This window comes from Prionailurus bengalensis, chromosome C2 (assembly GCF_016509475.1).
Source record: "Prionailurus bengalensis isolate Pbe53 chromosome C2, Fcat_Pben_1.1_paternal_pri, whole genome shotgun sequence".
NCBI lineage: Eukaryota > Metazoa > Chordata > Mammalia > Carnivora > Felidae > Prionailurus > Prionailurus bengalensis.
Window position 1 is genome coordinate 75,543,929 of NC_057350.1, and position 27,967 is coordinate 75,571,895.

At 40.6% G+C, this 27,967-nt stretch overlaps 1 protein-coding gene across 1 annotated transcript in view; it reads left to right on the forward strand.

Moving 5' to 3' along the window:
- Window positions 1-27,967, forward strand: part of ATP13A5 (ATPase 13A5) — a 141,210-nt gene that overhangs the window by 78,056 nt on the left and 35,187 nt on the right. The window contains exons 18-27 of the mRNA XM_043594576.1: window positions 1,385-1,509; window positions 2,327-2,487; window positions 4,675-4,800; window positions 6,138-6,217; window positions 8,410-8,452; window positions 10,165-10,274; window positions 13,620-13,716; window positions 15,708-15,780; window positions 22,072-22,246; window positions 24,898-25,100. Coding sequence (XP_043450511.1) covers window positions 1,385-1,509; window positions 2,327-2,487; window positions 4,675-4,800; window positions 6,138-6,217; window positions 8,410-8,452; window positions 10,165-10,274; window positions 13,620-13,716; window positions 15,708-15,780; window positions 22,072-22,246; window positions 24,898-25,100 — 1,193 coding nt within the window. The remainder of the gene's footprint in view (window positions 1-1,384; window positions 1,510-2,326; window positions 2,488-4,674; window positions 4,801-6,137; window positions 6,218-8,409; window positions 8,453-10,164; window positions 10,275-13,619; window positions 13,717-15,707; window positions 15,781-22,071; window positions 22,247-24,897; window positions 25,101-27,967) is intronic.

Below are 27,967 nucleotides of genomic sequence, written 5' to 3' on the forward strand. Positions count from 1 at the left end.
CCAAAACTGGAAGAAACTGGTGGGACGATTCTTTGTTTTAGTTCTAGCTAATGGGAAAATATGAATCCAATGTATAATAGACAGCTATGAAGTTAAATGATAGAAATTTAACACATTCTGTATTAAGGTAGGTCTTTCCTAATATTCTCCGAGATCACTGAGGCAGGATTCATATCTCATAATCTGAGTACTCAGCAAGTGCCCAATACAAGGTCTAAAACAGAGTGATTGGTGAGTGGACTTTTGAATGAAAGATGGAGTAACTTGTTCTGTACTCCAGAGATAAGTTTCCTCACTGTGTTCCCATCTAAGTTTGAGTAATATTTTTCATCAAGAAATCCAACTCTGCTCTTTCTCTTGAAGAAGGTTTACTGACTTGCGTGTTTATTTCTTCTATCTCCCAAGTCCTACCAGCATGATAGAAAATAAATAACATCAAAGAAAACTAGAGAGGTGATTAAGTGCAGACAGATTTCTATCATTTCTGTAAGATGAAAAGTAGGTGGGGGGCGGTGAATGGAGTCTGAATCAGTAGGGATGGAAGAAGTGTGGTCTACACCATGCCAGAGAGAGAGATGGCGAGAGGGAAGTTGCTCCACCCTGTAGAGCCTGACAGGCAGAGACTCAGCTCTATCACGTACTGTGGAAGGTAGACGTGGGACAGGACTGAACATGGGAGATTGTACCCAACAAGGTTAGGTCCTTAGGTCTCCAGCTCCTTCTGCAATCTTAACTCCTCCCTGGGCAGAAAAAGGAACAATGCGAGATTAAGAAAGAGATCTTGGCCCCCCACGTTGACTTTTTAAAAAGTCACCTGAGATTTATTCCATTCCTGAGGTGAGTTCCTATAAAATGAGTGTAACCCAGTTAGACTCCAAGCTTCCAATTTCAAATTCTGATAACTTTTTGAAGGCTTAGCTGATATCATATATTTTCTGGAGGTTACAGATGGAGGTTGAAAGGAATGATTCCATATTCAACTGTTACCGTAGTATCCCGTAGACTTACTAAATGCCTAACTAAACTGATTACCAGGTCACAAAAAAGGTCTTTGAAATTAAAAACAAAATATGTGTGATTAACAAAAATTTTAGAAACCAAGAGAAGAGTTGGTTGATAAACACATTCTGTTAAAAAATGGAGTTGAAAAATGGAAGAAGTTGCTAAAAGATATAAAAATAGTTGCCCCAGGGAAGGAGAGGGGGTGAATAGGGGTGGAGACAGGGATTATTGGTTTTCATCATAAGCTTTTGGGTTCTTTTTTATTTTTAAAACATATGCATGCATTACATTGATAAAATTTAGAAAAAGTTTTTTAAGGAAGAAATAAATTCAACCGTCAAGACTCCATAAATAAGTTTAATATTTTCTCCTGAATCCCAAGAGAGAAGGTGGAGTCAGACTTGACATTTCTGGGACTTCTCATAATGGAGAATCGCTTGAAAAAAGAAAGCAAGTCAGTCTTGAAGGAACTGCATGAAGCCTGCATCAGGACCGTGATGATTACAGGTGTGTACTTCTGGAGGCCTGACACGTTCAATGTATCCCAGGCGTCAGAAAAAGACCATGTGAGCTAAGTGGGTTCATGTGGCTGAGGCAGAAGGAAAAATACTTAGCTGTCATGTGTTACTGTTCTTTGACTCCTGTTCTTGCGGCACAAGTGCAGCAGCTCCAAGATGACTGTGAGATTTGGTAGCAGAGACCATACTTCATTCTCTTTGTCTAATGCCCCTTCTCCCTACTTGGGCTTGGTCCAGAGTTAATAGGCTCACAGTAAATGTTTAAACACAAGAACGGATACGTGCTCATCAAGAACCCCAGTGAGGCTTCTGTGTAAAGGGTGTAAGACTCTACTGAGCTGTCCTTTAGGGCTGTGGGGCAGGCATAGCATATGCTGATCCAGTCCACGCATGGCCCAGCCCTCAGTGTTCTAGTCTCTGTTTGACTGCAATCCGGATCCCCAAAATGGTTCCATGCGATCGGAGTGGGCCCGTGTTATCTTCACCACTTGGGGCTCTCAGTCTTCTGAGGGTTCATCAAAAAGCACGTAACCATTTCCTTATTCATCCTTGCATGTTTTGGAAATATTCAGTGTTGAAGACATGCTGCCATTGTGGCAGGGAGATGCAGACATTGTTTTTGACCACTAGAGACAGACAGGCTTGGGCAAGACGGACAGACAAATGGTTATCAAATAAGGCCAAAAGTGGGAAATGCCCCCCAAAGAGCACCAATATTGGGGTATGCCCACTCAGAGGAGGCAGAGCTCAATTTGAGCTGCTGAGAGATTTACACAGAAAGCAAGCTGACTCTCTTTGTCATCTAGGTGACAACCTTCAAACAGCGATTACTGTGGCAAAGAATTCTGAAATGATTCCTGGAGGAAGCCAAGTGATCCTTGTTGAAGCCAATGAACCAGAAGATTTTGTTCCTGCCTCTGTGACTTGGCAGCTGGTTGAGAACCAGGAGAATGGACCAGAGAAGAATGTGAGCAAATGTTAGAAGGCCCCTTGGTGGCCTGGGCCGATGGCATATAGCCCTGGCCTGGGCAGCCTTCTCTGGGCGTTAGAAGTCACCAAAGTCAAAACCCTTCACAGCTGGAGGTTCTGAAGTTTGCAAAGCATTTAGCATTTCCACTAGCACTTCTCGCCTTGGCTGCATGAAGAAATCACCTGGAAGAGTTTTAAAGCTTCCAGTGCCAAGGTTTTACTGGTTAAATCCAAATCTCTGGGTTGGGAGCTGGCATCAGCCCATGATTCCAATGTGGCTGGGAACTTATGTCCATATTTCCCATTTGAATCTCATAGTTGGCCTATACAGTTGACAAACTGTTCAATTCACAAATGTGAAAACTGAGGTCCAACAAGGTAAACTTGCCCAAGACACACCACTGGCAAGTTGCAGAGCAGGAAATCAAATTTAGGTCTGTCTGATAGCACCCAGATCCATGGGCATTTACTTGTTTATTTTTTTAAAGACTTTTCAGAAATACTTTTTAAGTTAAAAAAAAATTTAATGTTTATTTTGTGTGAGAGAGAGAGAAACAGATTGCAAGCTGAGGAAGGGCGGAGAGAGAGGAAGACAGAATCTGAAGCAGGCTCCAGGCTCTGAGCTGTCAGCACAGAGTCCGACGTGGGGCTCAAACTCACTAACTGTGAGATCATGACCTGAGCTGAAGTTGGACGCTTAACCCACTGAGCCACCCAGAAGCCCCCAGATCCATGGCCATTTAGATTGTGCTGTGTTCGTGACATTAAGTTAGCAAGTGTCAAGCTTTTCGAGATAGCAACTTTCCTGTGCTTTTGTGAAAAAAATGGGCTGCAGCCTGACATCCTATCATTAAATGTGGCACCTCTGCCTTTGTCTGAATTCCAGATGGTCCTCCAGGTGATAAATTACAAAAATGCTCCCTTCCTTCAGGCTGACCAGCCCTTTGGATTGTTAAATGTAGAGTAGGCCTTGTACAGTATACAAACTGCACAACTGTACAGTGACCCTACCCCTACTTGGCTCAAACCCCATCATATTGGCTGTAAAAGATGACAGCTCTATCTGCACTTTCAGCAGATTTCTGGTGCTTATATCCTTGCAAACTCACTTGCTTCTGTGTCAATGCATGTTGCCTCCATTTCACTGTGTGATAAAAATCAGGTCTTCACTAATTTTTAACAAACAGTCCACTCACACTACCCACTCACTAATTTAATACCTTTACTGAAGTTTTGGCCATCGCTGGGTAGTCTGGCTCCCTCCCACCACTTTCCCTATCCAACTTTCTATTGAAAGCAGAAGGAATTCTTTCCTTGCCTCATGTGGAATGCTTTAAGCATATTTTTGTTGGCTATTTTGCAGTTGGGAGAAGGGGCGTGGAAAGAGAGGGGTGTATCTCCTTGCCTCCCAATTCAGAATATGAAGATGAATTCCTCTAGTGAAAAGAATGTTCTCACCTTCTATGCTATTTGAACTCAGAGTTCTACACTAATGTAAGGACCCCTGAGAAATGTTGCATGAAAAAGCATGATCAGCTGTCAACACTGTGAGTGCATGTGCATTCATCGGGTGCTCTCTCTTGGGGCTGAGCCAGGTAGAGCTAGATTGCAGTGATGGGAGCACATTGACAAGTGGAGGGCAGGAGAGAAAGAGCCGGTGCAATGGAACATAGGGCATGGAAGAGGAGTGGAACACCATGAAGGAACATGTTGCCTGTTGAGGTGGGGAGAAGGCAGGTGCTATAAGGAGCTAGGCTCTGAAGAAAGAGTCTGCCTATTTTACAAGGAAGAAATTGGGGAATGATTGGTGAGTGAATGACTGGTAAAAGATCTTAGGAAATAAAAGCATGAAGAGGAGAGGAAAGAGGAGGGAAGAATGTTTTCTACTCTTCCTTGGAATCACTACCTCGGAAGGATTTCCTCAGCAGACTGACATACATGTATGAACTCCTAGGACATGATCCTGAGCATTGTGTTGTCAATGTCTCATATGTTCATATAATTTGGGAAGGACATTTTGAGTGTCTTCTTCATCGGAGTCTAGGTTCCATGGACAAATTGCACATTATGTATTTGCTGGCCCTCACACTATTGCATAACTTGAATACACTTCCTTCCATAAAACATAGGAAAGCAGAGACATTCTTTAAGAGCCCATGTGGAAACAATGCCCTTTTGAATTTAGGAAACCTGCGTTAACATTGGGAACAGTTCGGTGCCTGATGGAGCAAGAGGGAGCTGTTACCATTTTGCAATGAGTGGGAAATCCTACCAAGTGATATTTCAGCATTTCAACAGCTTGCTTCCAAAAGTAAGTACTGGTGAAATGTTTTGTTTTGCTCTCAAATTAGTGAGGCAAAAAAAAAAAAAATGAAGAAGAGAATAGTGAAGGTGATGATCAGTGAGGTTGTCTCAGATTTGGGGAATAAACACCCCCAAAGGTGCTCCTTCAGAAGTTCCCCAGCCCTACCTGATCCTGCACATGCGCATGACCCCCTCTTCAGAGTCTGAGCTCTGGTACAGCTCTTCACCCCCCCATGGCCAGCCCAATCCCAGTCTGCCTCCTCCTTTCCCTTCCCAGCAGGGAGGACCTCCAAATAGTTCCAAATGTGCTGCCTGTTTTGTGGGTCAGCCTCTCTCTGAAAGCCACCAACTCATGTCAGGTTGAGCTCTATTCCCCTTCCTGTCTGGATTCTTAAATTACAGCAGCAGGAAACAAAGACCCCGTGGTTTATTTTCAAAATCATTTGTTATCTTGTCCTCTGTGTGTCTATTTAAAAATAGTGCTGTGCAGGGTTGTGCTGTCAGTGTGAAGGAGATAAGCTGAGGGCAAGCAACCATCTGTTAGCAGTTTCTTGAAAATTCTGTCACCTTAACAGACAAGACCATTGAATCTAGACCCCAGAGGCTTCTAGAAAGCTCTAGTGCAGTACCTAATTGAGGAGATGGGGAAGCTGAGACTCAGAGAGTTTAGGTCCCTTGTCTAAGCTTTGCCCAGCTAGTGGGACCAGAGCTGAGAATGGAACGTTGGTCTCCACTCCTCACCTATCGCTTTTCCTCTATCTATGCTGCAATTGTGGTGATAGTGTTTAGTAGAAAGAACTGTATTTCCTTAAGCATTTTTGTCCCATATACTCTGCTGCTTTTCAGCTATTATTAACTAGAGCTTATCCCATCTCAGAAAAATGGCCAGGAAAAAAGTCATAAAGTTGTGATGGGAGATGAAAGTGAAAGTTAAATATTAAAGCATTGAGTCCCCTTTCTCCCTGTCCTGACATTTGGGCTAACGACACACCACCTATTGCTATATTCAAACAGTGTCTGGGAATGACTTTCAGGGCTGTTCTTTTTTTAAAAAAGTGTCCTTGGGGGCTGCTGGGTGGCTCAGGTGGTTAAGTGTCCAACTCTTGATTTTGGTTCAGGTCATGATCTCGTGGTTCATAAGATCGAGTCCCATGGTGGGTCCGTGCTCACAGCAGAGAGCCTGCTTGGGATTCTCTCTCTCTCTATCTCTCTCTCTCTATTCCCTTTCTGCCCCTCCCCTGCTCTCTCTCTGTCCCTTTCTCTCTAAATAAATAAACAAACTTTAAAAATTAAAAAAAGTGTTCTTCATCCTAATCTTATTGCAGTAGTTGTTTTTCTCTTTAGATCCTGGTTAATGGAACCATTTTTGCAAGAATGTTTCCTGGGAAGAAATCTAGTCTTATTGAAGAATTTCAGAAATTAAAGTAGGTATTATTGCACGAAAGGAGAGTGTATTCATTAACTATTGCTGCGTAACAAATTAACCCCACATTTAGTGGCTTAGAATAACACCACTTATTATTTTACATTCCAACGGGTCAGAAAGCCAGATGTGCCGAGCTGAGTCTTCTGGCTCAGGCCTCTCACAAGGCTGCAGTTGGGTGTTAAGGCAGGACTGCAGCTACCTCAGTGCTGGAGGAGGAAGGGACCCGCCACTGGCCTCCCTCACATGCTGTTGGCAGGATTTTTTAGTTCCCTGTAGCTGTTGGACAGAAGCCACCTCTGCTCCTTGCTACATGGATCATTTCATAAGCAGCTCATAGTGTGGCATCCACAAGAGTGAGCAAAAGAGAGACGGAGAGAGATCACCATTTTTTATATCCTCATCTCAGAAGAGACATCCCATCACTTTTGCTGTATTCTCTTTATTAGAGGCACGTCACTGAGTCTGCCCACACCCAGGGAAGGGCTTTATATAACGTCTTGAACACCAGGAGATGGCAATCATAGAGCCATTTTGGAAGCTGCTTACCCCATACAGCATTCCTTCTGTGGCCCATACAGCATATCTTAAAGGAAGATCCTCTGCTTGAATGTGGGGAATAGAAAAAATAGGGGCTTATATATCTCAGAATGAGAAAAATGAGGAAATGTGTGGGTCATCCCCTGGAATTATTTGAGGTTGGTCCATTAGAAGATATGTGAATGATTCCACGACCAGTAGAAAAGAGGTGGAATGATAGTCTCACTGTATCTGGCCCTAGCCATGGTTTGGGTATGGAGGCCAAAGTAAAAAAAAAAAAGTCCTTTTTTTTTTTATCTCCTTCAAAAATATAGATAACCATGTACATCAGAGTGAAATGGTTCTTCTTGAGACCAGTCCTACCTATAATTTTCTGGGAATGTTATAATTTCTGAGCTACATATTTCCAGAAAGTGAAAAGGAAAGAGAGTAGTGAAACTTCAGATAATTACTGACAAGTAGTAGCTAAAATCAGGAGACTGCCTTTCACTATTTTGTGTTGCCAAAACATTCTTAGGGAAGTTTTAAAAAGAATGCCTATCAACTCCCATAATGCCTTGAGGCTGGGTTAGTAGCCAGTGTTTAAGTGACTATTTTACTTACATGGTCATTACATGACAGCAGCCGAAGAAAGTAATTTTACCCATCTCAATGCCTAAGAAATTTTGCCAATTTATATGCTTACTTTTGAAAAGCTATATTCTCTTAAAGAAAATCAATTCAGGAAAATATGCTGTCTCGGAATGAACTGTCTTCTCGATTTCCCCATCTTATTCCTCCTGACTTTATCACTGACAATGCACATAAGGTTGTCTGAGTTGTCTTCTGAATTCAGGGAGCACTTGAAGATGTAAGATTCTTTGTGTGATATAAAGACTAAATATGTGATTTGAGCCTGAAGAAAAGGACCCACTTCAGCAAATGTACACAGTCATGACATGCGTGTGAGCCCATGAAATGTTTATAAGAATATTTTCGTATATACCTGACAAATATTGGGTTGAATCTTATGAGTTTGTTTGTTTTGACCATTTTTGACTTATAAAAATGACTATCTCTTATGTGTCAGCTAATCATAAGGAAACTGTCCAAGGACTTTATTTTTTGCCTGTATTGGTTTTGTTATTACTCTTCTATTCATGCTGTGGTGTTTGCACACCAAACTGGTAGCGATTAGGAGCATATGTTCTCATATCACTCCAGAATGCCTCAAGATTATGTGTATATGTTTTTGGTTCTATCTGTTCAACCATTTCCCAAAGGTTTCTCATCCTAGTGTCTAAACTTCCAGTGGCATCAGCCACCAAAAAACACAGATGGATCAGGTTATTCGGTGCATCAGGTGTGGGAAGTGCTGTGATTATGGCTGCACACGCTTAAGCTTAGCCCTGATGGATACAATCATCCAGGACTTGTTTTGAAATGTGTAATCTTCTTGGTGGCCGTCCTTGGCAAAATCACTGTCATTTCCAAATGGTGGAAACAAATACAACAGCCTTATTCCTCTGGGGATATTTCTCTCCAAGTCATTTGCCATGAGCCTGATGCCACGTGTGTTCAACACACACACATACATCACGTGTGAGTTGGTTTTGATGAAAATTACCCAAGAGAGGCGTTAAGGCATTAATGTGTTTTATCCGTCCCCTGCAGTTACTATGTGGGCATGTGCGGAGATGGAGCTAATGACTGTGGGGTGAGTAGAACACATGAGTGGTAAAGGCCGAGTGAAGGAAACGTTTGAAACTGATGGTTTAAAGTGTTGAATTATGTATAAAATCATGTATGCATAACATATCAGTGAAATCGCAGACCAAACTATGTGGCTATGACAAACTATAGACAGACCTAAATTAAATAATTCTCAGCAGATGCTTTCCCATACACAAGAGAAAGCAGTACGTGTTTTAGACTCTGAGTGTTGAAGATATGGTTGAAATAATAGCTCACCTTGAAGATTTATGTGCGTAAGCAAATATTTTCAGTACAAAATCTTCAGCACAAAACTGAACGGAATTGCTTTGTATTTCTAAAGCCTACTAGATCCTTAGGATCTAGTTCCTCTCTTTTTAAATATTTAAAAAGAGTTCCTCTCTTTTTAAATATTTTCGTCTAAGTTCTGTGAAAAATTGTGTTCACACTTAGAGATCTATTATGAATTTTTCTACCTTATGTTTCATGAGAAGACGCTCGTTGTTAGTCTACGCTTCAAAACCTAAAATGAGTTACCCATTCCCATAATTATGTAGAAATTAGAACAAAACAAATAAGTGCTAAAAAAGGACATAGTCTCTGCCCCCCTAAAATTCATTAGTGGTGGAAAGAATCATGCATAATATTAATCCAAACAGGGGCCCCTGGGTGGCTCGGTTGGTTAAGCATCCGACTTCGGCTCAGGTCATGCTCTTGCAGCTCGTGAGTTCGAGCCCTGTGTCAGGCTCTGTACTAACAGCTCAGAGCCTGGAGACTGCTTTGGATTCTGTGTCTCCCTCTCTCTCTGCCTTTCTCCCTGCTCATGCTCTGTCTCCTTCAAAAATAAACATTAAACATTATATATTAACACAAGCATAAAACAGATGATCTTAAAATATGTAATAGAGATACAAAATACTAAGAGAGATTAGAGGGAGAAGGAACTATTCTAATGTGTATTGAACATGAATTTAGTATGTGCCAGCCATGGTAAACAGATACTTTGCAGTTCTACAGAACTACAGAACTACGAAATCTCATTTTATGCTCATACAATTCTTATGGGATTAAAAAATTGACTCTGGCCTCCTTATTGGCCACTGTCTGCTCTATGCTCTCTCTGGGCCGTTTCGAGTCTTGCAACAATGAATTAGCCTTTATTTTAGTGAGGCAACACAGGTCCTGGAAGGATGTGTGATAAGTACGATTCGGTCCCTGTCTCCAGTGAAGATGCTGTGAGCCCCGTACTTCGTCCCAACAGTTAACTGGTTGGCTATATCAGGCAGCCTAAGGAAAGGTGGGGATTTGATATTTTTTCCTATCGTTCGTGAAGATGGTCTGCTGAGTGTAAGAACTGTGATGAGGAAGACCTCCACACATACCCATCCAAATGCTATCACCTTTTCAGTAGACTTCTTGAATGATTCCTTCCTTTTGCTTATCACATCTACATCCGCACAAGCAATGCACACACATGCATATGAACGCACGCACCACTCTTTTGCCCCAGGAGCATCGTTTAGCTGGCGCCTCTTTGGTTGATGACTTTCTGGATCTGGAGGGGGATAGTACTCCATGTGGAGGGACAGCATAAACAGACACCCAGGGCTGGAAGTTTACAGGGTTATAAACTCAATAATGTGAAGAATAGCTCATGGTGTTCAAATAGAACGTGGCCCGAGGAGTCATGGGTGTAACGTGGATTTATCCTTCTAGGCTTTGAAAATGGCTCATGCGGGCATTTCGCTGTCAGAGCAGGAGGCATCTGTGGCCTCCCCTTTCACCTCGAAAATAGCCAACATCGCGTGTGTGCCTCATCTCATCAGGTAAGCCACTAGTTCCCTTCCACCCTCATGACCGACGGGCTCATTGTCTGGCTCTGTACAGAATTCAACCACAATTTAAAGTGATAAGTGTCACACAGAGGTATGGGTACAGTGCTATCCAAGCACCAGTTAAGGGGCCATTTGTGCTGCTTGGGAATGCTGGTAAAAACCACAAAAAGTGACCTTTGCCGAGGCTGAAAGGATGAAAGGCTATATTGTATGGATAGTTGAAAGGTAGAGTTGATATTTAAAAACTGATTGCATTTCTTACTTATCTTGTATGTTGGGTGCTTACTGGAACCTTCCTCCTGGGGATTGGGAAGGGTGAGGCAGCATAAAGAAAACACTCCATCACATAGCCTCCCCAGATAATGTTATCTCTCCAAGTTACCAATCAGCAAATATCCAAAATGATCGCAAGACATACAATTGAGGGAAGGGGAAGGAATTAAAGACCATTTATTTTGTCAAGATAGCTCCCTCACCTCCATTCTGCTCTCATTACTGATTTTCGTCTCTACTCATACTTTAAATGTAGTTAAGAATAAAACGTTAGGTTTTATATTTTGTTCACAAATTGTACTCTTCTGTTGCTCCCTGTAACACTGTGGGGTAACTTTAGGCCATCTTCACAGCCAGTGGTTTGAAAGACATCCCTGAAACTTGAAGTTTATTCCAAAGGGATGAACATGAAGTTCTCCAGCATGTCCCCTGGTGCATCTGTGCATCTGAATGGGCACCTACTAGCAGGAGTTACTCACCTAAAGGTGCTAGGCTTGAAATTCTATGCCTATGTCTGGTTGCATAGCAAATAGACAGCTTGACACATCTCTCTGATCTCGGGGTGCCTGCCCCTGTGTCCTTCCACACCCTCAAACATCAGCAGCTCTCCTGCCTCCAGAGCAGGAGACTCCTCTTCCTAACTCCCATGTTCTCTGCTTCTGAGAACTATCTGGTCCTTAGAGCCCCCAGAACTTCAGAGCAATCTGAACTCTCTCCTTTCTTCATCCATAGCCAAGCAGGCACTATGTTTTACTGGATTGTCTTGGGAGACTGTCTCCAAGTCCTCTCTTTACTCTCTACTGCCTTAAATTTGGTTCCTAGCCAGTGACTACGAAATGAGAGTGCCCAGGACCCTGTCCCTACGTCAATACAACTCATGGAGCTTTTTAAAATATTGTGCTTGGCAATATGGTGGATAAAGGATGAGACAGATTTTGTCCTGGAAGACTCATATTCCAGTAAAGGTACAGAGAGATAGAAATATAATCACAAAACAGAGAATCATCTGCCTGATCAGTGAGAAGTGCTCAACAAATTAGTTTTAAAAAAATTAATGCTCAAACAATATGGTAATTGTTCCAGTAGTTCCGATTGGTAACTCAAGCCAGGAGGGAAAGTTTCAGGAGGGGAACTGGGACTTGAAGGATGGATAGGAAGTACGTAAACGGGAAGGAGGTGGGAGAACATTCCAAGTGGGAGAAGTGGAGAGCCACATTTAGAAATGGGATTTTAACTGGAGAGTGTACAGCCCAATAGCCCAGGCTTCTCAGCCTCCTTAAGCCTCCTGTTGGGAGGCTTCTCAGGTGGGAGTTATGGAGGGTAAGCTGGAGCAACAGGTGTGGAGGGAGTTTAAACTCTTGGATGGTTGCACAAGTGCCTATTTGATCCATCTGAGAGGCAGTGCAATTTGAACTTCAGATGCTGTCTCACACACATGGCCCAATTCATTTGTGAATGGAATGCAGTGTTTTAAGATACACATCATGGTGTAAAATTTCTCTAGTGGCAGATGGTTTAGTAAGACTCAAGGTAGAAGCTCTTTGCTTTTTTATTTCCTAGATTCATAAAAATTAGATATGGTTCAGCTCTGTTAGGCCCATTTTACCCTTGCTATCCTTGATGTATGCTTATTTCTGAGAAAACATCTTCCAGAGGCGTAGCGAGGTACAGTTTTAAATTCATAGGTCCACAGGTTTTCATTTGTATCTTTTGAAACATGACTGACTTGCTGCTAGAGTGGAAGCCTTTTAGGATAAGGACTGCACCTTATTCATTTCTGTATTATTGTGCCCAGCACTAAGCTGGACACAACAGAGCACTGGAGGAATGTTTGTAGGCTGCATAAATAAATGAATTGGCTTCTTAAAATTCATAATTATAGGAGTAATTTTGGAGACCCATACTTTATTTAGAATGGCTTCTTGAGCCCTTCACAAAAGGAGAAAAAGGATGAAACCACAAAGTTTATGTCAGAAAACGGTCTAGGCTTCACATGCCTGACCCACTCTCAGCTTGTCTGCTGCTGCACCCTCTGTGCTGAAAACAAATGTTAGTGCCTCACAGCCTGGTGGAGGACATCTGCCCAACACATCCTGGCCCATCCCTCCCAAACATTCTCATCCTGCCTGAGCCCAGGTGGTTATTAGTTTGTCTTTTAAGGTTTTCCTTCTCGAGTCCTCATTTCATTGACAAAGGCTTCAAGTAGCACTAATGCCCATGTCAATGTGGGGTGGTGGTGGTGGTTGTGGTGGTGATATGGGTTGCCCCCCCATGTGAATTCGCTTCTGCTTTGAGGAGAGCAGGCTGCAGGAGGGGTTTTTTGCCAAGTTCACCATCCCTCCATCACGTGTTCCTGCCTTGTGTTGTCTTCTTTGGCCTGTCATAACCCACCACCACACCAAGCCTCAGTTAAGGGAATAGCAGCCAAACAGGATTTTTCAAGGTGGGGTGGATATTTACTTTTTAACCTGCGGTTTTTACTGTTGTCTTTATGTCTTTTGAAGGGCACACCAGCTCAGATTATTACCATGGGTTCTCTCTGGAGTATGGAAACCAACAAAAGCCAATTCATCTCACATATTGGAGTCACACCCGTACTTCCTAACATGCAAAAGCACCTGTCCTTTAGCTTAATGTCTCCATGGGACTCCAAAACATACAGACTTCAGTTCTCAGAAGCCTGTTGTTAGGATGTAAAGAGTCACAGCTGAGTGAATGCTTGACATTTTGTATCTCATCATGTCATGTGTTTGTAATATATGTGTTAATCTTTTGAATTCACTGAAAATAAAGACTGTGCCTGATTCATTTATATCCTCCATGACTCTTAGCACAATGCTGGTACCTTATAAGCCCTAAATAAAAGTGAGTCAATGAGTGAGGTCATGATAGAAGCTGAAAATGAATGAACAGATGAGTGTTTCAACAAATAATTGAGACGATGACTCATTGATTAAGTGAATGTATATCAACAAGCTATTAAATTTGAACTCCCTTTGAAATATAAAAGACTGGGAGATGTATATTATGCATAACCAGTTATTTTTATCTTTTCTTAAACAGAGAAGGCCGAGCTGCTCTGGTTTCATCCTTTGGGGTATTTAAATACTTGACCATGTATGGCATAATCCAACTTATTGGTGCATCACTGCTCTATTGGGTATGAACCAAAATAATTTCTTCCCAGTTTTAATTGCATTTACATACTTGGTTTGTACTTGGGGGTGTGGGTCCTACACAGGATTTAATGTTTTATAAATAAATGACATTTCTCAAAACAGATGTCTGCAAACTTGGGAACTTGGCATAACTGCACACACAGCATGGAGCTAGAAATAAGTAGCTAGAGATCAGTTTTCTAGCAGTGCTGTTTTCTTCTAGATAACCTAAGATACTTGACCTCTTCAAGCATTTAGTTCTCCACTTGGAGTATGAAGAGAACTTCAGAACAGCTTAAATACAACTCAACAAGAAGTCAGTCTCCAACTATGGGCAAAAGACTAAGAAGAGATAAAAAGAAAGAGAAGTTCTGGAATTTGACCTTAAAGGGCTCAAAAACTAGAAAAACATATTGGAGCTTTACTTCTGAAGTCACGCAGAAGTTAGACACATAGACATGTCATTAGTAAAGGATTAGCATTTAAAAATTTAAAAAAAAGACTTGCAATTAAATGATAAAAATAATCACTTACAAATAATCACTTACAAATTAAATAGCTATATGGAAGAGATATGTATAAGTTGAAAATCATTATTTCAGTCATAACTTGCTCTACAGTAAAATGATCCAACAGACTCAGGGAGTGCTTCAGAGAGCATTTATTACTATACTGCTTTCCTGGGATATTTGAGACATGAATGAGGACCACAGGTCTCTAGCATCTGGTGGGCTATCATGCACAAGAAGCACACACAGAGGGCTAAGGGGCAGCCAGGTGGGTAGAAACAGAAACTGGACTGGGAGTCAGAAAACCTAGATTCAAATTCTGCCTTTATCACTAAGAACATACTAGATCTTGCCCTTGGCCAAGCCTTTATATGCCTCTGGGAGGTCAGGCTGGCAGATCCCCATAGTTCTATGAAAACGGCTTCCGGAACAAATACTGAAGCTGCCTGTGAAAATTCCTCCCTGTTTCATGTCACCCTGCCTATATGTAACTGCACCATTCTGAGGGGGAAAGAAGAGGAAGGATGTGAGAAAGAAATGTAAAGAGGACAGAGAATTAGAGGATGAGAACCATTGGGAACCCATTTAAGGAGGATGAAGAATCATTTGTATCTTCTTAAAAATCTGAAATAGTTCTCAGTTCAAAGTCTTCACACACAGAATTGGAATGATAGTCTAGCCTGAAGCCATTCATTCTGATGGTTTAGACCCAGAAAAGAGTGTCCCCCAGAGACCTTAAATTAGAAACTTCAGGGCCTTGGGTTCACACTCTAAAAATCCAGAAATATTTCTCATTTGCATAAATCTGATCTATAATGGCTCAGACCACGTTATAAGTTAGTGCTCAGTCAGCAGCTATGAAGCACATAAACAGACCTGGCTGCAAAAGGTATTGCAAGGCAAATTTCTGGAGGTTATATGCTGACTTTTATATATGACTCCATAAATGTAAACTTCAAATAACTTCTATGTCTACACAGACCTTAGAAAGTCAAGCATACCAGACTGAAGTCTGTAATGGGCTTCCTTGGGAATAGTGGCAGTTGTTCAGTTTGTAAAAGTGAATGGACCCCAAGAGAACTATTTGTGAACTCAATCCATGGATAGGATGGATAGGAACACCTGTTGAATGATTTGAGGCTTGGATTTCAAATGTTTAAGCTTGAAGTTCCCAGCAGGTATCTTATGTCGAGAATTCAAATGTCCAGGCTGAGACTACAGCTGTCAGAATACTGTGGCCAAAGCCCGGGTGTTTCCCCTGGACTGACTGTTGTTGCTAACATGGAATTAAGTTAAACACTGGGAAAATAGTGATCTGGCTTCATTATCTACCATGAGATGCTAAAGATCATAGGTAAGTTACTTTCAAGGAGGAGAGAAAAATAACAGTTGCTTCCTGGTTACGTTCAGAAAGAGAGTTGGCAATAATAAAAATGCTACAATGGCAGAAGCAACATTTATATTTACTTTTATTTCCTTTCCAGCAGCTACAGCTCTTTGGGAATTACCAGTATCTCATGCAAGACGTAGCCATTACCTTGATGGTCTGTTTAACAAGTAAGTACTTCAGCAAAATAAACAGCATTATTTGTATTTATTTACCCATGACATTCTAGAAATGCTCATACAAATAAACGCTTTTGAGAAAGATACACCTTTACTACTGAAACCACTGTACTTGTGAATTTTTTGAAAGAGGTGTTGGCAGTAAGTGGAGGCTTGAAGTCCTGAGATTTGGCACTAAAACATCCTGATAGGAAATAAGTCTTAGCTTCATAAAATGGTCAATGTATTCTGAGTTCCTTGTAGGTTTGTGTCTTGTACATAGAAAATTGTACAAGAAACCTAGAAAGGGAAATGTTTAAAACCCAAAGGTCACTTTCCATTATTCAGCTATGTTTCACATTGACATGAAACCAGATTTTTGCTAGGTCTTTGACATGTTGAGAACAAATGCGAGCATTTAACTCTAGAAATTCTCTCAAAAGCAAGGTGTGACTCACAGCAGCTACTGCTCATTTCCTTCCTTTGCGATGACACTGCGATAAAGTATTTCTTATCCAAGAACTCAGGGCTTCATACTAACTCTTAATAAGGGAGTAAGGAGAGTGCCTCAACAGAGAGCAAAGAAAAAGAATGACATAGTCATCTCTTTTTCCTTGTTCAACAATGGGACTGTTATGAAAACAGATAAAAAAAAATCAGACAATGCAGGATATCAATAACCTTGAGAATTTCATGTAGCATCTTAAAACATGAAACAGATACATCAACCCTGTGGTAAAATTTACCAGTGTCAGAAGCATAAGTGACATCAATTTCGATTCTTAGGGTGGAAATGTGTATTTGTAGTCCATTAGCCTATTTTTCTGTGCATTATTAATAGTCACATGACTGGAACATTTTGAGTCAATGATATTGCCTTTACAATGTTGGCTATTTTTAAGCACTTTGTATGATTTACTTGTGAACATGGTCGATGATGCTAAGAGGAAGAAGAAGAAGAAGAAGAAGAAGAAGAAAAAAACCACCAGGAACTTCCAGGAGCTAAGCTAGCAGCAGTAGCACAAAGGTGAAGGCTATGGCTATTCTCCACCACTCCCTATCTCTGGAACTTTGGCAAATTATTTATGAAATAATTTTCTGACATGAAATGTTCTCATATGGTTGTGAGGATCAGACAAAACAATGCATGTGAAGGGTACAACACAGTGTGTCACACACTGTAAGCACTCACAGCAAGATGAATGATACCACCCTGCACCTAATCTCTTTTTCTTCTTTTGAAATAACTGGCTAACTCAGTGAGCCCTTGAACAGAGTTAGAATGCGTACAGCTAGGCTGATTGATTCAAAATCCAAAAACGTGGGTAGTAGTGTTTGTGTTTTTCTCCTCTGCCTTCAAACGCTATTGTTTTTCCATCACTGCAAACCCAATCATCCCACGGGCACATCACTTCCTGGTCAATATCAGGTATTAAAATGATTCATCTTCAGACATCAAAGTCTAGGTATCGTAAATGAACATTTCGTGTTTGCATCCAGGTCAAACTTTTTCTTCCTCTAGATCAAACCTGACCTTGAAGCAAGCAGTGGGAGAGAAGGCCATACTCTCTACTTTCCTTGGGCCCCTTGCTCAGGGAACCTTGGAACAACAAAAGCAAGTGGCCCTTTATACACTTGGGGGTATTGTAGTTTTGTCCTGTCAAGTACCCTCTAATGTGGCAGGCATCTAAACTTCAGGCAATTGGTATGGGATCACTGGTGAGTTTGGGGGTTTTTCAGATTCCTGTGAATTGCTCTGGACTAGACTCCTTCCTGACATGGGTGGTATTCTCTCCCTCTGACTCCCCAGGATTCCTTTCAACAATTGCCTGCTGGTGGTAAACACCATGAAGACTTTTTCTACTGATTGGCTATTGAATCTCCATAACCTTTCTGTTTGTCTTTGCACAGCTAATTAGCTGTGTCTCATTTGCAAATATTTTGGAGAGAAAATTCATTGACCTAACTTGAGTAAGATGTCTACCTTAAGCCAGTCATTTCTGTGAATGAAAATGAGGTCATGTAATTTGGCTCCATTTAGGCCAACCATTTCAGCATGTGGAAGGAGGTACTGTCCAGAGAAAAAGGCTGTAGGAGGGACTCCATCCATTATGTAAATGCATCTCTTACATAAATTCCAACATTTCTTCAAAGATTCCTAAATTTTTTTTTTTTTTTTTTGGTTCTTGGTCCCATTAGAGAATATCATGGAACACAGATCTTTTCACCTTAAAAGCCTCATGAGGCACATTCAAAATCTTGCATGTGGTTCAGGTGCGTTCAGAAGGCTCTGGAAATTTGAGTTACACGCTTGAAATGTCCATAATATAAAGCAAGCCACCTGTTTAGGAGAATCACGCCCACATTATATCCAAATAATGCTGAAAAATTATGAGTATCCCTTGAAAATAAAAATTTGAAACTGCTAGGTTCTCCCACATAGCAGGCCCTATACTAATTTCAGTAAGGGACAGGAAATGGTATGAGACTAGATTTCCTCCCTCAACGAGCTCACAGTCTGCTGAGTGCATGTGTTAATGACTAGATTTAATGTGGGACATCCTCACTACAGGGCAGCAAAATGAGAAGAGATACTGATTAATTCTGAATAAAATATAACACTTCACAAGCTTACATTTCTCTCCATGCAACATGATTGCATATATCATCATCATTTTGAAGAAACCTGGGCAATTCAGAAAAGTTTTTTATCCTTTTTGATTCATGAAATCCACACTACTGTAATATGCTTTAGAGCAGAGAATGGGGGCTTCACAGGCTTAAGTTTATTTTACCACCCTGTTGCTCACAAACTATGGGTCTTTATATAAGGGGGCCCTACTTCTCTGAAGCTGTTTCTTCACCTGTAAAATAGAGATGAGATACCTATTTTGCATTGATATTTAAAGAAATAACGTTTAGAGGCGCCTGGGTGGCTCAGTCAGTTGAGCGTCCGACTCTCAATTTCAGTTCAGGTCATGATGTCACAGTTTGTGGGTTCGAGCCCAGCATCGGGCTCCTCGCTGACAGTGCAGAGCCTGCTTGGGATTCTCAGTCTCCCTCTCTCTTTGCCTGCGCCCGCATTGGCTCTCTGTCCCCCTCTCTCAAATTAAATAAACATTAAGAAAAATTAAAAAAAAAAAATGATGTGTATAAGACACTTAGCATAGGGTCTGGAACATAGTAGGGGCCCTTAAACGCTAGTCGTTAATTTTACACTCAGATATACACATTCTCTATCAGAAATTATAAGGATTTTTAATATGGGAAAAGTTAAAATATACTTTATGTTAGGACTCTATCAATCAGCTATTACCACATTACTACTGTATAACAAACTTCTCCCCAAAGCCTGGTGGCTTACAATATCATTGCTCTGTAGATAGACTGTCAGTCATCTGGTCTATGTCAGCTGAATCTGATCCGTTTTAGGAGGTAGGTCAGTTGGTCTTGCCCCAGGTTAGGGGTTTCATTCAAGTCAGCTCCACAGTTTTAATTCTGGAGCCAGGCTGGCCTAACAAACCTGAGCATGATCAGAGTGAGCACTGCCAAGCAAGCAGGCCTCAAACCTCTGCTAACATTTCTTCAGTCAGAGAAAATCACAATGCAAAACCAAAATTAAAGGGTGGTAAAGTGCACTCTACCACAGTGAGGCCAATAATTCAATCTAGCACAGTCTCTGTAAAGAAAAGTCAGAAGCTCAGAGAGCATCTGAGAAAGAGAGTACCGGAGAGCAGAATACACAGAGATGCAATTAGACTTCTCTCCATTATCCACAGCCTACTTAGTCATTTGGTGTTCATCTTCTTCCTTGAGTGCAGGAACGTGGGAAGAACTAGAAACACTGTAGCCTCTCTGCCTTCTGTGGCCCCAGGGCACAGTCTCCTTGCATTGACCACAGACCACATGGCGCCCCTTCCTTGCGTGCCATGCAATGACTTCTCACACAAACCATCCAGAGTGAGCCCAGACTTTACAACTGAAGGACACAGCCTCCAAAAGACTGCCCTTTTTTAGACCTCAGCCATAAGTTTGGGGGTCCCCATGACACCCACAAGTCTGATTAGCTGGCTGCAAAATTGGGGGGTTCTTCTTCTCCCCATAGGTTCAGTGGATCATATAAACCACTCAAAGAATTCAGGGAAGTGCTATACATATGATTCCAGTTTTATTATCGCAAAGGGATACAAATCAGAACGAGCCAAAGGGAGAGTGAGGTCTGGTGGGAGGATCCCCACACATCCATTGTCCTCTTTCTGGGGTGTCAGTTTGCCTTATTCTCCTGGCATATCAATGTGTGACAATATGCAGAGGATTGCCATACAAGGAAATCCACCTGAACCTTGGTGTCTAGAGTTTTTATTGGGGTTTCGTTATTTAGACATGATTGGTGGAATCATTTGCCATGAAGTTGATCTCAATCTTTTTATTTTTCAAATTTCTTTTTTTTTTTGAGTTTTATTTTTGAGAGAGAGAGAGAGGGCAAGCAGAGGAAGGACGGAGAAAGAGGGGGAGAGAGAATCCCAAGAAGGCTCTGCACTGCCAGCACAGAGCCTGATGTGGGGCTTGAACTCATGAACCACGAGATCAAGACCGGAGCTAAAGTCAAGAGTCGGATGCTTAAACCAGCCGAGCCATCCAGGTGCCCCAAGTTGATCTCAACCTTTGGTGTCATGGCATCTATATGCTGGATTATCATTTTATCACCAACTTTCTTTATGCCTGCCATCTGTCATCTTATTTGCATAAACCATCATTGCTATCATGAATAAAGACACTCCTATCAACTTAGGAAATCCCAACAACTTAGAGGATACATCCCAGGAACTGGGAATAAAAGCCAACCAAATTCTTTATTACAACCTGTCTTTGTCTTCCATTAGACTTCAAGTTCTTTGGGGCAGATGAGATGACCTCCTCATCTGTGCATACTTCACACCTTGCAGCTTAGCACTGTCCCAGGGAAATATTGATTAAATTGGTGAAGGTAAAGCCTTAGGTGCACCTGGGTGGCTCATTCAGTTAAACCTCTGGCTCAGGTCGTGGTCTCGCGGTTTGTGAGTTCAAGACCTGCATCAGTCTTCATGCTGACAGTGCGGAACTTGCTTCGGATTCTCTCTCCCCCTCACTGCCCCTTCCGTGCTCACTCTGTCTCCAAATGAATAAATAAATAAATAAACTTAAGCAAAAAAAAAAGGTTAGTCAGATAGTCATAGAACTTTAGAGTAAGAGTTGGAAGAGACTTTGGAGATCATTTAGATATTCTAACACATTCATTTTATACATGAGAAAAATGAAGTACCAGAGGGTTCAGGTTATTACCCAAGAACCCACTGAGCAAACTGAAGACCTACTTTAGAGTTTTATCATCCCAGACTGGACACTTGCTCCTACCACCCTACCCCTTCATTCATGAACAAAACCTCAGCATACACACTCTTTCTTCCTTACATCAAAGAAACCAATGATTTGCTATGAAAAACGAAAAGGTATCAGCTATGAAGACAAGAAGTGAAACACGACTCATGTGTAAACCTTTGATGTAGTGTATCTAATTCCTGACTTTTCCATGCTTCTTCCCTGCACTACCCTAAGAAGTAAAGTACATTCCATTTTCAATAGCTTGTTAGAGCATAAGGCTCCTAAGAAGGATGCAGTCTGTTGTTTTTGTTCTGTTTAATCTCTGCCTATCGCCTATCATTTAAATTAAGAAAATTACATAAACTCTAGGATCAAACCTATAATATATTTTAATACTCTCATCTGGAAGCAAGACTGTTTTGAGTTATTTTTCCTAACCAAGCTTAATAAAATCTAGCAGTTCTCCCTTTACACACTTATCCAGCAGGAGACAGAACACACCTCTAGCATCTATCCTGGGTACAATGAAGTAATCTAGCCTGATGATTCTTACTCTCCTTATCTTAAACTCTCTGCCTTCCTACCAGCACTGAGAGATCATAGTACTGCTTATCCATGTGGAAGGCCACCTATTTTACACACCTTTCCTGGTCGTCTTGTGAAGAAAATACATGCACCATGAAATATGGTAAATGTATTATTTATAGAGCTTTTAAACCTATTACTTTTTGTTTCTGAAGGTGAAACAAAAGCATGGAAGAGGGAAAGGCTGGTAGCATTGGATATACACCAATGCTTATATACATGTACTTCCCTAGATGTAAACCTTGAGTTCATGTTTGCTGAATCTGAATCCTAACGGAAGTCTCAAGATAACAGGCATTTCAATCTTCTATTGTCAATAATGAAACCGTAATAGAGGAAAATACATTTGTCTTTCAGTGAGTTCAACTCATGCCTACTCCAAACTGGCTCCTTACCGACCGGCAGGACAGCTCCTCTCTCCCCCTTTGTTGCTCTCAGTCTTTTTGAACACCTGTTTCACCTGCATTGTGCAAATCTGTGCATTTCTCTATGTGAAGCAGCAGCCCTGGTATTGTGAGGTCTACAGATACAGGTAAAGTTCAGTTTTTTTAGTTTTCCTTTCTGAAGGTTATACAATGAGTGCTCAATGTCACTGTACAACTTGGTTGAACATAACCCTAAATTTTTAATTAACAACAGTTGTGTCTCCGGGGTTCTATGCTACCAGTGTCAGGATAGAACACCAAACACAGTTAATAGGTGGAGTCCTGGGGTGAGCCATGTCATGGGGAGGGGGGAGATCTTCACATTGGTTGTTAATGTGTAGACTAAATGTGTTTACTAAATGAATGCATTCATTCCCTGGTGGTTTGGATATCCTATAGACCAGAGGTCAGCAAACGTTTCTTACAAAGGGCTAGACAATAAATACTTTAGGCTCTGTGGACTAGACAGTGTCTGCTGCAATTACTCAGTACTACTATTGTAGTGAAACGCAGACAGAGACAATAAAAAGTAGGTGTGACTATGTTCCAATAAAACTTTATTTACAAAAAGAGGTGTTGAGTTGGATTTGGCCTTATGGAATTAGTCAGCTGGCCCCTGATTTACAAGAGAGATTGGCTTAAATTAGCTTGAGTTTTTCAAAAGAATGTTAAAATTAAAATGTTTGTTGATGGTATCATTGTTCTCATTGCTTTGAACACTAGACTCGGGGCAAATCTTTTACCACCCCGGGTTTTAATTTCTGTAAGGATAAATTAAGGGTAAAATGTGGGGAACTATACCATAGGTATTCAAACTATTTTCTTCTGAAAAGGCCTGCCTGACCTCCAAAAGGAAAGGCAGAAAAGGGGCTGCTCTTTTTGAGGTAAGGCTTGGATAAACTCCCCTTCACAGACTCCATGATGCTCCTGAGGCACCAGAGCCCCAGCAACCAGTGAAAGATTGAAAACTACTGAATGATGTCTAAGATTGCCATTTATACCCTAAATTCAGCAATTCAAGTATTATTGTTTGGAGTAGAGAATTCATTTTTGTCTCAAAAGCAGATTTTTCTCCTCATTGGAAGGCATATATTCAGATACGTAAAATTCTGAATCTGGGAGACAAGTAGGGATAGCTAAATGGATGATGGCTAGGTAGTCCTGCCTTTATCACTAACCATGCAACACTAGACCTTAACTTTCTTATCTGCAATGTAAGTATAACAGATTAAATATATTTTTGTGTTAAACTCTATAATTCAGGCCTTCTGGTTTATCTGTCCCCTTTGTGCAAAAACATTTTGTGACTACTGATTATTTGTTTCATTAATGTACTCAGCAAACATTAATTGAACATCTACCATATGCCAAACATATTGCGGGACCCTAGGGAACCAAAGATATTAAGACTTAAGGCTAGGGGCCCCTGGGTGTCGCGGTCGGTTAAGCGTCCGACTTCAACCAGGTCACGATCTCGCGGTCCGTGAGTTCGAGCCCTGCATCCGGCTCTGGGCTGATGGCTCGGAGCCTGGAGCCTGTTTCCGATTCTGTGTCTCCCTCTCTCTCTGCCTCTCGCCCGTTCATGCTCTGTCTCTCTCTGTCCCAAAAATAAATAAACGTTGAAAAAAAAATTTTAAAATAAAAAAAAAGACTTAAGTCTATTTATTGGGAACTAATTTCATCTATAAACAGTTACAAGAGTAAAAAGTTTCAAGCTGAACAAGAAAGCTGATACAAACTAATTTGCGAGTTTGGAGATTAAAAAAAAGAATATTGCGAATAGATCAATCTGGACTGGGAAGGCTCATCTTTTAAACAAATGTTTTTCTGAGCAATTATTCTGTGGCATTTCTGTGCTAGGTGTTAAAGCACTGTAAATTGGGGTAAAATCACAACAAAGTAAACCCAAAAGAGAAATTCCATATTCAAGGAACTCTCATCCCAGGGGTGGAAAATAAAAACATGTGAATGAATAATTGCAGAACAATGAGCTAAATACAGCACTAGAAGCAAGAACAGAGAGCAGTAGGCAAACTTTCCAGTGAACTAAAGACAACAGAGGGATGGAGACGGAATAGAGTATTCGACCCAGGCGTGTGCAAACCGTAGTACTTGGGGAACAGAAAAATTTCCTATGTGTTTGGAGTATAAGGAGCAGAGAAGGGCTGGCAAAAGATAAGGGCAGGAAGCCAGATTCGAAGATTTCTGGGCTTGCCTAAGTTGGCATTTAATTTATTAGCAAACTAGAGCCACTGACGCTCAGAAACAGGAGAGGGTCATTCTTGGATCCTCAGGAAGAGAGTGATATGGAGCAGGCAGATTCATACTCAGGACCTAAGGTTATATTAGTCCTCAGAAGAGAAAACCACACATACATACTCTCTCTCTCTCTCTCACACACACACACACACACGTGCCCACCACAACACTCCCCCAACACGCACGAATGCACACACATGGGCAGCCATGGTTCATTTGTTCTGAACTGAAAGGGATTTCATAGAAAATTATCATCCAAGCCCTTTCAACACAAATCACTTGTTCTAAATGGTATGATAGACAAAGAATAATTTTGACTTGTTCTATTTGTTATTTCTGCTTTGTCATTGCAAGAGGTGAACAAAATATGTCTTGATAGTTACTGGCTGGGACAATCTGAAAGCTGAGACCCCATGGCAGTGATAAAATTTTTTTGTTTTCCTGCCACCTGGATAAAAATAGAATAGAAAATCCCATAAATGTTGGCATTCTCTTGTAGTAAGTGCTTTCTGGACAACCAAAGTAATTTCTCAATGAATATGAGTTTGGAGAGAAATGGGACTGAAAATGCAACGCTGATTCCTGGTTCAGTTTTAAGTTTTGAGAGTACCACACTGTGGCCCCTCACCACCATCAACTGTATCACAGCAGCGTTTATCTTCTCTAAGGGAAAGCCATTTCGAAAACCCATCTACACAAACTGTGAGTATATGAAGTTTAATTTTCCTTCCATTTCCCCACCCTCCCCAGAGTTGCAGTTCAGTGGTAAAGTGATGGCTGGAACTCTGGACTGCAATATCTACAAATGGTTGTATAATGCTTTTGTGACTTGCTCTCATTCTTACAAGCTCTCCCTCTAGTTATTCACCATTTTTTTTGTTATTTTCTTTCACTTTCTGTATTTTCTCAGCTTTATCTTGCAATTAAAAAAGAGGGGCGCCTGGGTGGCTCAGTAGGTTAAGCGTCTGACTTCGGCTCAGGTCATCTTGCAGGTCCTGAGTTTGAGCCCCACATCAGGCTCTGTGCTGACAGCTCAGAGCCTGGCGTCTGTTTCAGATTCTGTGTCTCCCTTTCTTTCTGCCCCTCCCCCACTTGCACTCTGTCTCTCTCTCCCAAAAATAAATACACTTTAAAAAAATTTTTTTAAATGTATTTCCATTAAAAAAATTTTTTTTTAATGGAGTATTGAAGGATAATTTTCATGAGTGGTAGAAACCTGGGCAGGAAACTCCTTATGTGCAGATACACACATGCATTATTAAATAGTTACGAGTCCTGTCCTGTTGTGAGTCATCAAGAATGATTGTGAGTATATATCCTGATACTTTGTAAAAGACTTTTCTAACCATTCAGATACAACTTGACCTCTTTGTAGCTTCACAACATTGGGCAAGTTACTTTAATCTGTGCATTTCTTGAATCACCAGTGAGGATGAACACATTTTCATGATTTTAGCCATCTCTTCTTCTCTGAATTGCCTACATACATTTTTATCCATTCTTTTCCAACATGGTCACTCTTCTATGTCTTATTTATTTGTATGAGTTTATTCCTTTGTGATTTTCTTCCCATCGCCCTTAGGCACAGAGAGGTTTTTCCCATGGCAAAATCAGGTAGATTAGCATTTCCTTGTTTTTTAAATTTCTTTTAATGCTTTTTAAATCTAATGTTAATTTCGTCATACAGTTTGAAGTAGAGATCCAACTACTTTACCTAACTAGTCGCTCGTTTTCCCAGCAGAATTTATTACTTAATATTTCTTTTCATCATTTATTTCTCAACTGATTATATGCCACCTTTATCATACCTACATATTCATGTATATTTATGGCTTCATTATATACATAATTTATATTACGTGAGTTTATATATTTGTTATATATTTACTTATTAATTTATATACAATTAATTAGTTCCTAGACTATCTTTTCTGTCTCATTAACATGCCAGCTTATTCTTGGTCTATCACTACACTTTAAAAATTATAGTTTCATTTATTTAGCAACAGTTTTATAAGTTTTAATAATCAGTTAGATTGATGTATCTTCATTACTCCTCGGTTTTCAAACATTTTTTACTTCTCTTTCTTGTTCATCTTTCCATATAAACTCTAGAATAAATTTTAAGGCTTTTTAAAAAATCCTTTTTGAATTTTGATACTTTGGGGAAATTGTAATGTTTACACAATTAAGTCCTCAGTTTTAAAGACATACTATATTATGCTTCTCCATTTGTTCATTATTTAAAACATTTTTTGGGGGCGCCTGTGTGGCTCAGTCGGTTAAGCGGCCGACTTCAGCTCAGGTCACGATCTCGCGGTCTGTGAGTTTGGGCCCCACATCGGGCTCTGGGTTGATGGCTCAGGGCCTGATGCCTGCATCCGATTCTGTGTCTCCCTCTCTCTCTGCCCCTCCCCTGTTCATGCTCTGTCTGTCTCAAAAATAAATAAAAGTTAAAAAAAATTTTTTTTAAAAATAAAAAAAAAAAAATTCTTTAATGTTTGTTTTTGAGAGAGAAGGGGGCAGGGCAAAGAGAAAGCCAAAGCAGGCTCCAGGCTCTGTGCTGTCATCCCAAACCCCTGGATGGGGCTTGAACTCAGGAACTGTGAGATCATGACCTGAGCTGAAGTCGGAAACTGAACCAACTAAGCCACCCAGGCCCCCCAAATTTTACAGCTTTTTGATATCTGCATTTCCTGTTGGATGGATTTTGTGTGTGTGGGTAGTGTTTTGTTAGGTTTATTGTTAGGCTTGAAAACTCTGACTTTTTCTTTCCTGGGGAAAAAAAAAACTTTATAGATGTAAATGGTCTATTCTTGACAATTTGCAAGAACCCAGTAAAATAATCTGGCTTTATATCTTTCCTTTGAAAGAACTGTTTTTTTTTTAAAGGACTAATTTGATACACTCTTTCTATTATTTTATTTTATTTTATTTTATTTTATTTTATTGTTTTAATGTTTACTTTTGAGAGAGAGACAAAGTGTGAGTGGGGGAGGAACAGAGAGGGAGACACAGAATGCAAAGCAGGCTCCAGGCTCTGAGCTGTCTGCACAGAGCCTCACAGGGAGCTCAAACTCTGGGGCTGCAAGATCATGACCTGAGTTAAAGTCGGACAGTTAGCTGATTGACCCACCCAGGTGCCCCAAATTATCTTGTTTTTAAACTGTTTTCACATAACAAGTTTTCCCCCAGATATTTCTAGTTCATTGAAATTATTGCGTCTCAGCATAAGATTTTGAGTCGTATGTTCTTATGTTATTGCCTTTTATAACGCTTTTAATATTCTCATCCTGTATGTGCTACCTTTCATATATTCTTACAAGAACTATATTTTTGCTGGTTTTCTTTAAAAGACCAGTTCTCAGATTTAATAAATTCTGTATGCTTTCTCTTTTCTAACTTATTAATTTTTGCTTTTTTCATTCTTTTTCTTCCTTCTTTCTCTGAAAACATTGTAATGTTTGAATTGACTTTATAATGTATTTTTTTTGATTCTTGTGAAACAGGAAAATCATTTAGATCAACAATGTTTCGGCCATGTTCTTTACATTTTCACATGTCTGTAA